General features: G+C 41.2%; 1 protein-coding gene across 7 annotated transcripts in view; it reads left to right on the top strand.

Moving 5' to 3' along the window:
• Positions 1-18121, top strand: part of BBX (BBX, HMG-box containing) — a 182074-nt gene that overhangs the window by 120413 nt on the left and 43540 nt on the right. For all 7 annotated transcript variants that reach the window (XM_019528624.1, XM_019528625.1, XM_019528626.1 and 4 more), the window contains 2 exons: positions 3967-4034; positions 10924-11004. In XM_019528624.1, coding sequence (XP_019384169.1) covers positions 3967-4034; positions 10924-11004 — 149 coding nt within the window. The remainder of the gene's footprint in view (positions 1-3966; positions 4035-10923; positions 11005-18121) is intronic.

Genomic DNA, 18121 nt, shown 5'->3' with positions numbered 1-18121 from the left:
AAGAATGGATATGTGTAAGGATTTCTTTGGGTGATATATCTTTTATTGGACCAACTGCATAGTTGGGACAGAGGTAGATAAGCTTTCAAGTGCAAGACATTCTTCAGGTCTATAATGATCACACGCACACGCACACTTTTTTTTTAAAAAAGAAGGGTGTGCTGTCTGTAAAGTAAGCTTCCCCTTTTCCTCCTGTGCTAGCCATTGTTGGGTATATAATGCTCAGTACAGCGCTGGGATTTTCTATACAGTGTCACAAGCACCGTTTCACCTCAACTCCCGATATGTATATTGGAATCAAGTGTGTTTTTACAAGATGTCTTGGGTGTGCCTTATTAGTGGACATAAGGCAAAATGGGTATTCTGTACAGTGGGTCTCTCTTGTACGGTTTCCCCATCCAACAAAACATTTTGAAGTTCAAAATCTTGTCTATTCTTTAAGATGAGATCTGTACCTTTTTGAAGCTTTGTAAAAAGACGGAGAGATGAACAGGAAGGCAGAAATGGCCTCCCACCCCTAATCACCACTGAATAGCCAGTTGCTTGGCGCTAGGGTCACTCATCTGGAATATGGGTGTTAAGTAGTTTGGGTTAATTGTCTCTAGTTGGATCTGTTCCATTTTGGTAAATTATTAAATATTCATTAGAGCATGGCTTGAACTGCTTCTTTTGTGTTCTGTGCAAGTACTATAACCATTGGCCCATAGAGTCCATCTCTTTGGTCCAGAGTATATTTAACTATTTATACAAAGTGGAACATCTCCAGCAGGAGTGAATGAGATGGGTAGGCAGAGAGTGACTGTTTATGTCAGCGGTTAAAGCACAAGTGACTGCTTATCTCAGTGACTGAAGCAAATAGCAGCAGTATGTGAGATCAGAGATTTATATACCTTGTCAGAATCAGCCAGAGGAGGGATTTTTTGCATTCCTTGTGCATACGCAGGTGCACACACTCTCACTTGCATGCTTGTGCTCGCTCACTTGTGCAGTCTCTCCCTCTCCCTCTCCCTCTCCCTCTCTCTCTCTCTCTCAGTTAGAAATTCCAACCTGAACCCAATGAAGTTTTACTGCGAGTGGCACATTCCTGCAGCCCTTCCTTCCCCCACCCACCACAGTTTGGATGAATCAGCATTTTCCACCTGGAAAAAAACTGCTTAGTTTAAAAATTCCTAGCTACCCCTCTATTATAGTCCCAGAGTAGTAAAAGTCATCACTCCCAAACAGTGTGCCCGTTGTTAGTTTTGGCAATAATAAAAGCTTCAGTGAAGGCCACAAATCAGCTTCCATTATCGTATTAATATTTGATATGTTTTTGTGAATCAGGCTCTTAATGAGAAAAGGGAATAATACCTCATTATAGGGAAATACCTGTAAATAGTTTTAAAATTATATTTATACCATTACATTATTCATATCTGTATGTTCTTAATGCCATAAGTAACACATGCACACAACCTGATGCAAATTTTAAGGCAATGTGTTCAAATATACATTTTAGTTTTTAATATCTTACATTTGCAGTTTGAAAGCCTGGTAGGAGGATTTTTCTCTTCATAAAGAGCAGATATCCAACCTCCAGCCCTCCCCTACAGCTGCAGCACAAGTATTCTTTAGCTCCTTAAGCACTAAATTAAACTCTCACTTTCTACTCAATTGTCATTTTGTTTCCACCTCTTGATTTTTATTTTTAAATAGATGGTTTAAGCATCTGTTGAATGCTTACTGAAAAAAAACTCCTAAGACACATCCTACAATTAAAGGGGGTGTGGGGAATGAAGACCATCTTTGTAGTGGAAGTAGAAGAAGGGTTTGGAACGGGTTGTTATGTGCATCATCCTGTCGTATGGTGAGGTATGCCATCCTTTTACCTCCAGATTGACCCCTTTCCTTTTGCTGTGAGAAGCTTCCACTGGGACAAGAGCTTCTTCCCGATTAGTGCCTTTAATTGATCTTCTGGCAAAATGTCCTTTCCAAGATGGATGGCCTATGCAGCCTAGGCCTAACAGGGCAGTGCTTTAGCTCAGCAGTGTACCTGGGACCTCTCCTTACATCTGCCAGCCTTTCTGTCTCAGAGTATTTTCGTTCTGCTTGTGAGCAAGTTGCTGTCTGAGGAAGTACCAAGACATTGTATCTTCTCTTTGACAAAGCTTATTTTTGTCTGTCCTAGTAATAATGTGACTTTGCACTCTTATTTTGCCTCTCTCCCCTTGTTTTTTCCTGATAAATGAAGTGGGAAATTCTGAATATGCTTTTAGTACAGTTTGCTGTGAGAGGACAATACTGTCATTCTAAAACATCAGCGGACCCAGACTCAGCTGGTGTCAGGCAGACTCAGTGTATCCCTCTTCAGTCTCAGCAGACAGCTTTGCCCTGTTTCTTCAACTATATCATCAGTATAAAGATGAAAAGTGATAATCCTATGAGAGTAATTGTTTAATAGAGACCGGAAGGATAGATTAGTGATTCAAGCACTGAACTAGAACTTTGGAGGCTGCTGGGAAGCTAATTACAAGACTTGTAGGGTGTCTTGTCCGCAGTACATTGGACAGGGGTGCACCCTCCACTACATAATGCCATTAAATCCGTCTAAGTGCTCCCCCACAGTGCTGCTGGCCTCACCTTCCCCATTCTGTCCACTCCATTGCCACTGTCTCTGTGGGGAGGGGGAAGCAAGGCACAGCTGGCTTTGCCTTCCCCCTGCTCCGTCCAGTGTCCCCGCCATTGTGGCAGTGCTCCACCACGCTGCCACTTCCTGCTAAATGCTTATTTGCACTCTATTTGGCTGTTTCAGTCAGCCAATCAGAGTGCGAATAAAGCATTATGGACAGACAGATAGATTAAGAATTTTATAATATTAGAATTATTCTTCAATTTTGATCCACCTCTGAATTTTGAATCCACCTCTGAATTAAGTTACCATTTCACTTACCTCAGGGGAAGTAAAAGCCAGTTGCTACAGGATTTGTCTTTGCCCCCTTTAGCCATGTGCTCTCTGCTCTTTGTACTGTTCATATCATCAAGGAAAAATACTTCATTTCACCTGTGCTTCTGGCTTGTGAGTGCTTCAGACCAGTCATTGCCTTATTGTGTATATCACCAGGTGTAATCTGGTCCCAGCCTGGATTGTAGCTCCAGGCACCATGTTATTATCAATTAATTAGTAATAGCGAATAATCATGTGTTTGATATGCCCAAAAGAGGGCACTCTCTAAGCATATGGCGTCACTTTTCATTGCTCTCTCTACTTTTTGTTGTTAAAACTCCTGAAAACAAGAATGCTCAAGGGAGGGAAATGTCAACATTTATTTTTTAGAATTATTTTACCCAAATATAGTACCTTGGCAGGGTAACGTTTGGGCAAGATGCCCATTCAACTCCTGTCCTGTATCAGTGCTTCATTCTTCAGAGTTGTCAGCTTAGCCCTCTTCAGCACTGAATTTAGCTCAAGTTTTAACAATAAATCACTAGAAAAATTTCTTCACAGATGCTTAAGCAGAGTTACCTCTTTGGTGAATGGAAGCTTAATCTTTGATATGGTCCCTTCTCTTTATTTGTTTTGTAACTGGAAGTAGGTCACTCCCCGACTCTGAAGCTTTTGTCCGTTCATATATAACCGTTGGCCATATTAGAAAGAATATTTCCTTTGTGTGTGTTTCTGAGATTGTTCTAGTTGCCATTTTAAAAATATTCATCTCTGTAATACATGAAATCGATGACAGTAAAATCATAAATCCACACGATGGGGTGTTAAACACACAAATCCATTTAAGTCCCCTCGGACAGCTCTGGGAGTCCATTCCAGTGGGTATGGAAAATGGTTATTTGTGATTTTCTTTGACTAGCTTTATGGCATCTTTCTAGGAGCATCTGTGACAAGCAGCCTTTTGTAGAGGTTTGCATTTCTGGGAAACTTTTCTTTCAGCATGTGAATGAATTGCCTTAATACTTGGTTTTACTTTTTAACAGATCCTACACAAATGGGAGGCCTAAGTATGCTGCTGTTAGCAGGGGAGCATGCCCTGACTGCACAAGAGGTAAGTAAATCCTTCCCTTCTGCCACCCCCTGAATTGGAAGGCACCCTGAAAAGGAATAATAGTCAAGATTGGATGTTGCCATGTGTGAGCATGGTGACTTGACACTCCCCCTCAAACTAGTGGAAAGATAGGCTAGCTCTCATTTTGATGTCTCTTCAGTAATTGTGCCAGTGTAATGCTATTGACTGACTTCAGTGCTGAGGGGTCCATGTGACCCCTAACTCTACCTGTTGGGCTATTCCTGTTGTCACAGATAGGAGTACAGGAACATAACAATTCTAGTGAAATGTTTTTCAGGCTCCTGATTAAGAGTTGCCTCTACCTGTATATTTGTACAGCACCTTGCACCATAGAGCAGTTGGCTCAACTGAGGCAATATAACTATTGGATAATATACTTTGGTTATAGGTGAATTCTAATCTTGAAAAGGTTGCTAGTGCTAAGAAACGTTCAAGATACTCTAGGTGATTCCTGTTATATTTGGCTTTGTGTTTATTGTACTGCCAGTTCAAAAGGCTTGGTAGTTCAGTTGGTGTAATGTAAACATTTTGCATTTACATAGAAAACAAGTAAATCATAGAATGTGGGGGGGTTTTCTTCATAATCCCAGCAATGGAAATGCATATAGGGTTTCTGTAGTTTGGTGGTTACTTACAGTATATTTTTGCCCTCAGTTTGAAATTCCTGCATTAGGTGGGTCAAATGGACTCACATTCAATAGGTATATAAAATAGATAGTTGCTGGATCAGAAGAGGGAGTTGCAAGCAGCTTACAGGTAATAGCACTTTTCAGGGGATGGTATTACTTACTTTTATACTATGATTCCTTCAGAAGGTCTACTGTTAAATTTTGACAGCCAGAAGAACAGTCAGGGAAGCTGGTGCACACCTCTCACTTGAGAACCCATAGGAGTTATGTGCTTACCTGTCTTTTTGGACCTTGTAAAAAATCTTCCACTGATGTCTTTGATTGTACAAAATCAGGTTTTGCACCTTTATTCTGGCTTATCCCATTATGATTCGGTCTCTGTGACAACTGGATGTAAGGCAAGCCTTGGGTATTGTGGGACCATGAGCACAATGGGCTCGTTCAGATGTGCGGGGAGTCCGCTCCAACATGCTGGAAATGCAGTGCATCAGAGCAGATTTGATTAATTGAGTCGACTGGAGCACGGAAATTGACGTGCTCCAGCAGCCTTCCGTGTCATGTGTATCAGTGTCCCTGTGCATCCCCACACTGAAAAACTGGCAGCAGGACACTCTGAAATTAAAACGTGCTCGATGAGCTTTAGTTCAAAGTTTCCTGCTGCCATTTTTTCAGTGCGGGGACTCTGATGGACATGATGCGTGGGCACTTTTAATTAGAACACCTGGCACTGCATCCCAAAGCACATGGTAAAATGCCCAGTGTGTTTTTACCCTGTCAGACCTCAGTTGTCGTATCACATGTTTGGTCTTAGTGTAGGTACAAACTCTGTTGCCTTTAACCAACAGGACCACTATTCTTTTGTGCCATTAGCAGAAGGGTTAAATATATCTGTCAAAAACAAATGTTATATTCAAACACAGAGGAAAAAATGCAAATCTGAAGTGTTAAAGACTGGCAGGTTGAGGACAAATTATTTAAGAGCTAGTGTTAAGGGAGCATATTCAGAGATGCACCAAGGTGCTTGTGTTGCCTCATTGCTGAAATTCAGCTTGAATGGGTAGGATATGCTTCTTGGTCAGTGTTCTTGGGTTTGTTATAGCAGCAGTGTACATAAATCCAAAATCTCTTCCTGAGCCTACCCCACCTGTGAAAGGAGGACTATATATATCTGTTTGTGACCATTCGTATTTATAACACGCAGCATCGCCATGATCTACTCTCACCAGCATGCACACACTGCCTTCTCCTGGCCTGGCACCTAGCAACCTCCAGACCACCAGTTTATTTGGGCAGTTGCCTTTTATAAACTCTTCTACATGTTAGTATTTACACGCAGATTCTGGCACAAGCAGCTCAACTCCACTTCTGCAGCAGAGTCCAAAACCAAACTAAAGGAAGATCCCTTATCCCTGGTCTTGTTACATTTTATTTATATTTCCCAAGAAATATCTCAGAAACCCTTCCCAAATTCCTCAGGCTAGATCCAGCCATGCTTTGTCATCAGGCTGTTTAGCAGAAGTATGAAATACCTGCCCAACATAAGAAGGGTGCTTTGTACCAAACGCTCATTAAACATCTCTGGCAGCTAAATGGTTGATCCAATAAAAGATACCACCAAAAAAAACCCAACCTTGCTTTGCTCAAAGTAAGGCAGGTTCTGGCAACAGGAGGAAGCCCAAATTATGAGATGGTCTTTAGGGGGTTAAAGACCTTGCTATTTGTTAAAATATGAATTATTTATAAATCTACATTAAAAGAGGGGTGCACTAGTCTGAGTATTAAGAACATCTATTTCTTGAAGATTATAAAGAAATTCCATCTTTCTGATGGATCATAGGTAATCCTCAGTAACTGTATATAACATACATTCACTTGAAACTCTGTTAAGTGAACAGTGAGGAGCCTTTTTAAAATAAAGTGTTGCATTGAATTGCAAAAACTACAAATGGTGAAAAACAATATGAATATGCATTAATAGGAGAAAGAAAAAGGAATCAACAATGGTATTTGCAAACCAGCTCGGCTGTTCACCTGCTCTCCCTCTGTTCATTACACTTCCTGTTGTGTTCTGTGCTCATAATTTTTCAATATCCTGTGCTATTGTTTTCCATTAATAGAGTTCAATGTTTACATTAGCACAGCTTCCAACGTAACAGTGCATTACAATATAATAAGTATGTGGGCAGGAAAAATGAAAGACTTGAGCGACTGGATTTTCAACAAGAAAATTACTTGAACAGTGAACTTATTGTAGATTTACCCACAGGTTATATCAGTTGCAGAAATGCTTGTGCAGATTTGACCTCTTTCACCTTCTGAAACAAAGTAAAATGAATTAATCAACCTTGCAGTTGTATTTTTAGGAGAGCTGGGTCAGAGCCTGCTTCAGTCCTGAACTGCTTTGTCAAAAGAGCAGCATATGAAGACAAAATAAAATGGTGAAAACTGAATTAGGAAATCTTTAGCGTAGTGTGTGGACTTGCCCTATCTGAATCTCACTTCCCCTAGTTTGTTCTTTTATCTTGTTAGTAACATTTTTTACCAGACTAAGAGCAACACCTAGTGGCTTCTGTGAGCTAATGCAGAAAATACCCTCAGAACAGTAGCACTGAACATTTGCTCTTGTTCATACTAAAATCTTTTAGTGGCATTGTGTGTAAATATGGTGTCAGGCACTGGAGTTTCTTTTCTCCTTTCCTTTTTTGATAATTCATTAGGAAAAGCAAGAATATGGCAAAATCATTCTCATGCTTGCTTTCTTTCTGCTTGGGAAGGAAGTGAATCTCCCATGCTCTCTTGAGTTTGGATAAAGAGCCACAGGATATGAGGTGTGAATCCCAAGTGATTTGTGTTAGCTGAGGGCAGTTCAGTACCAACTGGCAGTGGGCAGAAGAAGAGAATCATACAGAAGTGGAAGATTTTTAATATTAGCATTAGTGATCACCCTCATAATTTTAGGCTCTGACCCTGCAAGGACTTAAAAATCTGCTAGACCTTAATAGTATATTGAGAAAAGCTAATTAAATGCCTAAGTTTCTGTAAGACTTTGATTGCTTTGATTCTAACTTCTTATGTCTACAACTGAACTTTAAAGGGCTCATGCTTGGCAAATCTCTTGGTGATTTGCATTTTCTGTTCAGTATTTTTTCCTAAGCAGCCATTCTAAAATCAAGGAGTAAAGAAAGGAAGGAAGAAAAAAATCCTTATTTGGTGCATGAAGTAAACACTCCAACATGGGAGACTCCATGTTAACAACAGCTTAATTTATTTTAATTGATTTTAGTTATCCTTAACACACACTATCTCCCTAGGAGGGTAATATGTAGACAAGGTTCTTAGGGTAAATTCAATATCTTTTATTAGACCAATTCATATAGTTGGAAAATTTCTTCTTAGCAAGCTTTGGGCACAAGCACCCTTTGTCAAGCTGAGGGTAATAAAGCACTGGAACACGTTACCCAAAGAGGATGTGGGATCTCCATCCTTTTTAGTTTTTAAGACTAGGTTAGACAAAGGCATGACTGGGATGATCTAGATGGGGATGGTCCTGCTTGGAGCAGGGGGCTGGACTAGATAACCTCCTGAGGTCATTTTCTATTATTCTAAGCCTGATAGGTGATTATTGTTTCAAACTTAAAATCTAGAGTCTCTGTCCTTCTACTGTCATCTTTCATATTTTTGTACAGTAACTCAGCCAGCTTCTGTTTAAGGGGGTATGTGAAAGGGAACCTCCTTTGCTTTGTGTATTGTCCCAGGAGTTGAGCATTTTCATGGCCCTGGCACAGGATGGGGCTAGCCATTCTAATCCTTCCAGGAGAGGAGTGATGAAAGGCATTTTGGAGCTGGGACTTCCTCCGCATTTAAGGACATGCTTATCAGCAGAATTGTGAGGTGCACAGTACCTCTTACTGGAACTTTCACCCTGCCCCCTTCCAGCAGTGTCTGGAAAGCACCAGCACTGAGCAGGCTCTTGCTTATAAAGAGTTTTCGCTAACTGACCCAAGTGACTAAGGTTCCTGCTGCCAATCAGTCTTTCATAGGTGCAGTAGGTAAGGGGCCTGAAATTGAGGACCTTTTTACTCTTGCCAAACTCTCCCTAAAGTTAACCAGCTCAGGAAAAAGGCAGGTTCTGTGAACCACAGTTGTGCCTTCCTTAGTTATTACAATCAAGTTTCAATTGTTTACTTTACTCTGTAGGAGACTTGTAAGAGGGCTATGTGCCATTTTGCAAATATAATGGAAGTGCTGGTAATATACAATCTTTATCCATTCCATGTGATTTTGTTCTGGGAAAAATAGTCTATCAGTGACCATAACAGTCAATGAGGCATTGGAGTTAGTCAGCAGCATGCTAATGACATTGTCCTGAGTAGCAAATCCTATTCCTGGTTATGCTAATGGATCCCTTTGCTTTAAAAGCAGCAGATGCAGTTGCAAGCTCAATCTTGCATGCCTTTGCAAACAAATGTTCTGCCCCTACTTCAAAGTTAGAAGTGGCCAATACAGCTCCAGAACAGAAGCCTCTAGCCCTTAAGCTGGTGACCAGTTGCAGCTGTCACACATTTAAAATAGTTGTAGATCAGTAAAAGCAGCTGTCCTCTGTGCCTTCAAAAATATGGTCCTAAGAAAGGGTGTTTGGGACCACCTGTGTTTTGGCATGCAACATTTTTTAGTCATTGCCACTGGCAAGTGAATATTGGTACATCATTTAATGTGAATACCCAGTAAGTTTGAAAGTTTATATAGAAAATATTTGCATGGAAATATTTTAAAGGCTTCCTAATGCACACAGTTGCTTTGGATATTTAAATATTTTGCAGGGAAGTATCCTCCCCAGCTATTATTTCTCATTTTGTTTGGTATGCCTGCAGTTACACACAATCATCTTCCCTTTTAACTAGCAGTTGATCAACTTTACTTAACTGCATATCCCTAATTATACCATGCATCAGCAATGCCACACACTTTTGTTAAGCTTTTTTTATATATATATCTTCTGAACCTATAGTTAAAACTCTTCACTTCCTAAGCAATTGATATTTTGTAAGTATATTTCATATCTAATGTGCCTTAAATGAAGATGTTTTAATAATAAAAATTAAGCTAATAAAAATAGCACAAATAGAAAAAAGCTGTCCTGCAGGTCAGGGAAAATTGATTGCATATGCATTTCTTGGTAGTTGAGTTTCAAAAGATTTTTAATGGTATACTTTCTTCAGCACTTCTCAAAATCCCACACCGTGTCTTTATGCACATTATTGGAGCAGTTGAAAACATCTGGCAATGTTAGCTACTCATTTTAGTTCTTTTAAGAACTTTGGGTTTTTTCCATTGCAAGTCAGGTGTGTCAAAGTCACCCCAGGGGCTCCGCCAGGCTGGAACCAACAACAGCTGCAGTGGATCTGCGTCTGGGGCCAGTGACGTAGGTCAGGAGTTGAGCTGTGGTGCTGGGGGTGACAGGCAGTGGTGCTGGAGTTGGAGGAGCAGGCAGCAGCCCTGGTGGGAGATCAGTCAGTGGTGTTCAGGGTGCGGAAAGAAACAGGAGGGAGTGCAGGTGAGGTAGCAGACAGTGGTATAGGTGGGGAACGGGTACAGATTGGTACAGATCCAAGGGTGGGTGATAGTGGAGAAAGCTAGGCTGGTATGTGCACAGCCCTGGCTCATCCCCTGATGTTGATGGCCATGCCCACTGCAGTCCAGGTTCGCTGAATTCTGCAGCAGTGAGTATGGCCCCCAACTTCCAGTAGCCCCCAAGACTACTGGAAGACCAGTTGGAATTACAAGTAAAATAAACTCTTGTCATATAACATACTTAACTGTCCTTTTCTGAAATGATAAACTACTCTAACAGACAAAATATCTCCAAAGTGAAAGTGCATAAATGGGAGATGTATCCTATGCAGGTGCATGTGGCACAGGTCATAGGTATATTTATGCAATTGTATATTTAATCACTGGGTTTCCATTGGGTTTTAAAAAACTTTTTATGTGGTACAAAACTAAAATCAAACTATGTATTTTGGGGATAAATGCTTTTCTGATATTTGACGGGTATCAGAAGAAATATTAAAAAGCTGACAATACCTTTAATTTCATTCTGCATATCCAGGATTAGGAAGCATCAGATTGTTCATCGCCAGCTGAACTCTGTCTGGCTGGTGTTGCATTGCTCATTATCAGGCTTGGCTCGTGGCCTTGTAGACACCTCCTTGATGTTCTGTTCCTTCTCTTTGTCCCAGGTGTCCTCAAGTACTTGCCAGTCTGATGCATCTAACTCTACAGAAGCATGTCGGAAGTCGCCATTGTTTCAGTTTGCAGAGGTGAGTTTCCTAGTGATAGAATTGGTTTTTTAAAGAAATCTAAATCTGTAATTGAAGGAGTTCTGGAGTTGAAAGCATCTGAGTAAAGGACACACTTTTTTGCTTTACTTCTGATGTTCTCTATAGATAATGGACTGTGACCAGCTGAACATGCTGACTAGAACTGCAGAAAAGAGTGATGTCATGCAGTAGAGATACTAAGTAGCAGAGTGAGTTTAAAGAAGCATTTAGTTAGAGAGAATACAGGAAAAGCCTTAGCAGAAAAGACTTGATACTCACAGGTTATGGCATTTTGAAATGGGATTGCATAGCGTAGGTTTAAAACAAAACTGTTTAGTTAAATTACAGGTGCTTAACTTCTGGCCTGTGGTCCACATCTGGCCTGCGGAGCTATGGCATCTAGCCCATGGGTATACCCACAGGTTGGGAAGTTTGGTGGCAGGTGAACAGTGCCAGTTAATACTGCATCCCTCCCCCACTGCCAAATTCCCAAGGCCCCGCACAGGAGATCGAAGCTGTGCCATGTCTCCTTTCCCTACACAGCTTGATCAGGGCCCAGCTGCACCTTCTTCCCTCTGCATGGCTGGGTTGGGGCCAGGCCATGCCCCTTCTCCCTGTGGCGTTTGGCCATGCCTCCTTCCCCCATGAAAGTAGATCAGGGCTGGGCCACATCCCCTTCCCCTGCACAGCTGGATTGGGGCATGCCCCAATCCATGCCTCCCTCATCCTCTCACAGGCCTGGGTTGGGGCTGAGGCATGCCCCCTTCCACCACACAGCTAGATCAGGCCCAGGTTATCTCTGCCCCTCTCTGTATGGCTGGATGGGGCCTCCCATGCCCACCCCAGGCACCAGTTTGGGACTGCTGACTGGATCCAGCCCTTGAATAATCTGGGTACTGCCCATCTGGCCCACCAAGCAAAACAGTTGAACACCACTGAGTTAAATTATGGCCATTATGTTTGACTTGATCAAAAGTAATTGTTGGTCAGTTGTGGGAGTTCTGAAAATCTTTCTGTATTTCCTTAGTCGTATAACACACTAAAATATGTGGCCCAGTCCTGCATCTTGGGGTATGGACATACGAGCAAGTTACCCTAAATTAAAAAGGATTGGGGTTTTACTGCATGTCAGCCCTGCTGCAGTACCCACCCAAGTCTGTAAGTGGAAGCTAAACCTCACTTTATATTACCCCTCCTTTGTTAAGGGGTAAGTTGTCACCATTTAGCTTCCAGTTACTGTGAAGCGAGTGGACAGACAGGCAGTTAGCATGGAGCAGCTGTTTCAGTAAAGCCCTGCTTTTTCCCAGTGATCAATTACTTGTCCATTTATACCTTAGGTCAGGGCTGTACAACTGGTGTCCTGTGGACAAGTAGACCATGAGGGGTTAAATTGCAGCCCTGTGCCCCCGCTAGCCACCAGTATGCGATGACTGCAGCAGCAGCTGTAGTTTTGGGCTTTTCTTCTCTCCTCTGGCTGCTCTTTCCTGCCCCTACTCCAGGGAACAGGGTATTGCACCAGCACAGGGAGCTGAGGGTGAGACTGGGTGAGCAGTATAGGTGAGAGGTTAAGGAAGTTTGAGGGGCATAGGTGCATGATACAGCAGAGGGTGCCCACATGAGCATGCAGTGCAGTGGTGGAGGGAGAGTTGCAGGCACATATTCTCACACATGTATGTGTTTGTATGGAATAGGCTTTTTCTCTTGATCTACCAAACCCTGAATTCCTAGATAGGAGTGCAAAACCTTGAAATACTATATTACTAGAGCCTTAAGGTACCTGGACTTATAATAGGAGAATAAAATGTGTAATAAGCATGAAGTGCGTCTGACGTAGGTTTTGCACGCTAGTTTTATGAAGGAATGAAAATCTTTCTTCCCAATTTTAATGGTCTTTTGCTTGGGGCTTCCTAGTAAGCATTTTAATACCTAGGGAAAATCACAGCTCACCTAATGATAGTTTGTGTTCATTTCACAATACCTTGGGAAATGTTGGGGGAGAGTCAATGAATGCTATTCTGATGGGTGTTGAAACCACAGTCAGGCGGATGGACTGTTACTTCCTATGAAGCCCCATTGGCTTTTCAGCTAGTTACAGGGCAAAGTGCCAATGCACAACCACATCTGTCCATCTCTCTTGCAAAGTTACCAGGTTGGAAGGAATTCATCTGTGTTTAATTAGAGATACCTATTAATTGGCCTACTTTAATTTCCAAGTAAAGTAGAACAGGTTTTTTATTGAGTTGGGGCCTCAAAGCGAAGCTGAGGGCATTTGGGCAAATCAAACCTTAATCTGAAATGTTGTCTGTCTTCTAAAAGGAAATAATCTACACTGGATAAAGTGCAGCTCTTCCAGTTACTGGGATTTGTCCAGAGTCTTATTTTGAGGGTTTCATGCAACTGTTATCTGCATCTACAACATTCCAGCCTAAATTGCTTTTTATTGTGCTTTGTAAACATCAACATATGGCAGAAAAATAACACTTTCGCTGTACTGTGAAATATAAAGTGGTTTTCCTTATTTTGTTTTCCTCCTCTGACTACTCAGTGAAAATCTATCCTGTTATAGTCATTCTGGTGGAGATTTATAACAATGAGATTGATTTAAGTACTTTTCAGCAATTACCATTTGCCCTTCCTTTACAAAAGCAAATACTTTTTGGCACAGACTCTGATGACCTTCTTAAGGGTGTCATGTACTAGGAGTGTTCCCACACGTGATATCAGTGTGTAAAATGTTGAAGCTCAGTATTGAAGCTAAAGTCATAATTTAAACAAGAATAATTGTTTTTCTGCCAGATCTCCTCAAGGACATCACACCCAGATGTCCCTGTCACTGTAAAACAAACTAAGTAGTCAACATTGTTTCAGTTTGCTGAGGTATAACTGCTAATTTTTTTAGCTTTTGTATAGCAGGTTAGTCTCATGAGTACAAGTGAAGTGAACAAGTGGTAATTTCACAGAGCCATCACTTCACTGATTGAAGTGTTCCACTGGGGGAAATGGGTTTGGGAAACAGCCAGTGGTTCAGGGAGAAGTAGGGTGGTTGTTCCTAGCAGCAGAAGCACAAGCATATGACTCGCATGTAAAAGCAGTGGGATCGTGGGCAGCCAGTGTCTTTCTGTACCAAAGAACAGCCGCAGACTTTCATTACAAGCAGACCCTTACTTAAAATCGAGGGAAACTACAAACCAAGGGGTGATCCCAAACGGTATCTTGCATTGTCGGAGGACCAGCCCACAGCAGCTTACATGATGGTGGCTGCCCATGGAGGCAGGAACACTCCTCTGGAGTGTAAAGGTGCATTACAGAGTAAACAAGTCACAAGTGTTACAAAGCTATATAATGCCACAGTTAACCAATAAATAATGCATAGTAGAAGGCTTTTTAAAAAATACTCAGAATACGTGAGTTTACCTCTTTTCTTTTTGTATTTCCCTGTAACTGGAGACTAAAGTTTATGGTAGATCTTGGGTTATTCTGTTGAATATTTCTCCCTTTTAGAGAGGCTAGTATTGTGTAGTTAGTCTGTAGCATGGTCCTTGAGCGTAAGAACTTTCACTGTACTTCACCCTGCCCTGAGATGCATTGTGGGTTCAGACAAAGATTTCCCATGTACCCAACTTATCCTCTGAGTTTGTGTTGGCCTGAATACAGTCCAAACCCTTTCCTTCTTTTAAGCTAATGATGCATTACCTGGCTTTGATCAGTTAAAATCTAATTTAAATTATGATAATTTGTTTGTGACCAGTAAGGGCCCAGAAGATATCTGAACAGCTGTGTCTTAAGATAAAATAGTACTAAATCGTAATGGGGTAAAGGTCACTCTCCAAATGTGCAACAGTGTTTTTATTTTTATTAGTTGGGCAGCCCTTCTTAGAAAAGAAAATAGAACTAGTAGCATGAAATCCTATATATTGGAACATTCAAAACTTATACAGAGAGGTTTAGCTATAGATTTCCTGTGAATTTTAATTCCTCAATTGAGCTGCATGCCTGCATGATCTCATTGTCTAGAAAATCTCAGCCCCCATGTGCTCTAGCTACATGACTCCGTAGAATTGAACAAAATATTATTAGCTTTCTCCATATTTTCAAACTGCCTTATAAAACTCAATAGATTATACTAGGTCTTCTTTGGGACCTTGTAGTATCCCCATATAAATCTGTTGATTCCATAGATTTCCTTTAGGAGCATATCATAATGGCAGTGCCCCTACATCACTCAGTATATTGAAGAAGATGACTGAAATAGCAGGTACTGAGGGGATTTTAGGAAGTGCTTTATTAATGAATTTGAAAGGGGCGATAGTTTTTGTTGTAACTGAATCTAGGGTCTGGGGAGAGTATGGCTGGGAAAGTTAAAATGTACTTACAGCTATGAGTTTGTGTTTAAAGAGAATCATTTTGGGCGAGGTTAGTCTTGTGTCTTAGGTGCTGGGGAATAATTTGAATTTAATTAGGGAGTTGAGAGACAGGTCTGTAAAAACATTTAAACACCAAAAAGTCTCTTGTCCCTGTTCACCAGTGCTGCTCCACTGTTATGTCAACATCATTACAATGCTGATGTCAGTGACTAGCCTCTTTCTCAAACGATCCAGAGAAATGACATTTTTAAGGGTGCAGCCTGGCTGCTTCTTGGTTATTCCAGGGGAAACGGAACATTCTGTAGTGTCTCTTTAAGCCCTTCTTTCTCGTGTTTAAAGACACTTGTGTTCTTTCTAATACAGGCCTTTCATTCACACAGATATCTTTTTTCCTTTTTTTTTTTTTTTGGTCGCATTTGCCAAAAGACCCGTTCCTTGCTATGCCGTTTCTTACTGTGCCCAGGCTACATTAATGTATTGCTGTACTTCGTAAGCTAAGTTATGGTGAGCAATTTGCAGTTAACTGCAATGAGCAATGTACAGTGCAATGAAAAAAATGGAGAGAAAGTAGTTATTTAACCAGTACCCAAATAGTCCTGTGAAATTTATGTGAATTGCGCTGTGGTCTGGTGTGCCTAGGGATTCTTGGCAGCTGTCCTAGACTGCTTTTTGTTCAGACTGGGTGTTCTTCATATGTTCCCTTTCTCTTTATTCCCTTCACAGCAGGAATGGATAAGGCTGGCTCTTTGTGGAAAGAGTGATCCTATCAAGTGGATGTGTCACTTATAATGGACAGTTTTCCCCCCAGGAATAGAAGTCCCCTGTCACTCATAGGAATCTCACTATACAACATAGCATTCTTTCTTTATTGGTGGTTCAGTGTGCCTTTCACCTTCTTGTCTACCTTAAGTGTTATAGTTTTCAGTTACACCTGACGATATAACTAACAAGGTCTGCCCCCTTCTTGACGTGCCACAATGGGAAATGAGAATGTTAGGAATAGCATAGTGCATGAGGGTATGCAGACAGATGCCCTGGTCTTCCTCAGGAAAGTCCCACAAGTCTCAGACTACTGCTGAATTAGGACTCTTGGTCTCTGCTCACCCTGCAGGGATCTTGGCAACGTGTAATCAGTTGATGTAGTCCAAATGTCCTTCCCGTGCATTTTGTCTTGGAAGGCCAGTAGTACAGCCTGGAGATTCTAAGCAGCAGTGTATTGCTGGCTCTTGTTAGAGAGCTTTCTGGTAATGCGGACTGCCTGTGATCTCCTTTTCATGTAAGGGAAACAGAACAGATGGAAACACTTGTTCTCCTGGTCTTATCGGAGATGTGCTTGGCAAATGAGAACAGATGGCAAAGACCGCTGTGGAGTGAAGAATCGCACACATCTCTTGGATTTACTTAACTAAATTCTCATCTTTTATGAAACAAAGAAAATGTTTCCGATGAGTGACGGCTAGAAAATCACTAGTCATCGTTTATCCAAAAAGTTCACTCTTCTCTTAACTGTTCTTCTCTAGACTGATTTAACAAAGGACAGGTGCAGGCTACCCCCCAAGGTTACAACAATGTGGAATCCCCCTCTCTAGTCAGACAAAGTGCTAGTGGCCAGGACACATGAACACTTGTGGAGGAATTCATTCCTGCTGCATTGATCTGGGCCCTTTGTAAAATGACTCTTCGATGATAAAAAGATCCTAAAAATGACAAATGTTTGGCTTAGAAGCCAGCCCCTTTGTATAGGTTCAGCATTTTATATGGGGGTCTCTTTGAGGCAGGGACTGTTTCTATATAGTGTCTTGTACTTTGGACCCTTGATTGCGTCTCCAGAAGCACTGTAATAGGAGTACTAAACAATCACTATTAGTATTAAATAACACAGCAATGATGTTATATTGTTTATTAAATATGGGTATGTACAGCCAATGAGCAACAACAGTATGGGTGGTTTTGGTTTTGTATTTATTTCTGTTATCTCTGTGAAATGGGAAGTGATCTATTCCAGAGGAAAGAAGTCTTTTAAATGTATATCAATTCCTAGAGCTAGACTTAACTTCAAATGAAACTGAATCACTATGTAGATCCTGAGCATCCCCATCTGTAAATGTATTTTGCTATGAATACCTGGGAACACTGATGCCCTGAAGAACCTAGGTTATTGGCGCTTACACCAGAAAATAGCATTTTAATTCTGTGCCCTACAAAGTCCTGGCTGGACAACACAATGACCTGCTACATAAGTGATGATAACAGTCATTCAGTCAGAATGATCTTATCGCTACGTTACCCTCAGTAGTCACAAAGCAGTTACCAAAGCAGACGGCTCATAGTGTCTGCTGATCCTGAGCACTGCATTTAATGAAGGGTTTGTTAAAGTTTTATCTTAAAGAAATAAAGCAAAGCAGTCATCAAACCCAAGTAACAGCCTTTCCCTTTAGCTAGCCATTTGGAAAGGTTTCTCAAGACTTCCAGTATAATGTCATTCAACCATTGCCTACTTCTTCTAAGTAATACATTTTTGCAGCTCCCTCAAATAGTTGCATGAAGCCTGCTGCACAGAAAAACCTGCAGTCACAATGTGTTGACTATGGAGGTTAAAAATGAGGTTAGCAACCCTAGAGCCTGATTCAGAACAAAGTTATATACCTGTTGATGCTCTGTTGACCTTAATAGAAATTAAATCTATACTTATATCCTGCCTGAGTAGGGGTACTTACTTGAACTATGGCACATAATAACATACAGTATCTTAT

This window comes from Crocodylus porosus, unplaced genomic scaffold (genome assembly GCF_001723895.1).
Source record: "Crocodylus porosus isolate Cpor-Errol unplaced genomic scaffold, CroPor_comp1, whole genome shotgun sequence".
In the NCBI taxonomy this organism is placed as follows: domain Eukaryota; kingdom Metazoa; phylum Chordata; order Crocodylia; family Crocodylidae; genus Crocodylus; species Crocodylus porosus.
This window is presented reverse-complemented; position numbering and strand designations above follow the sequence as displayed.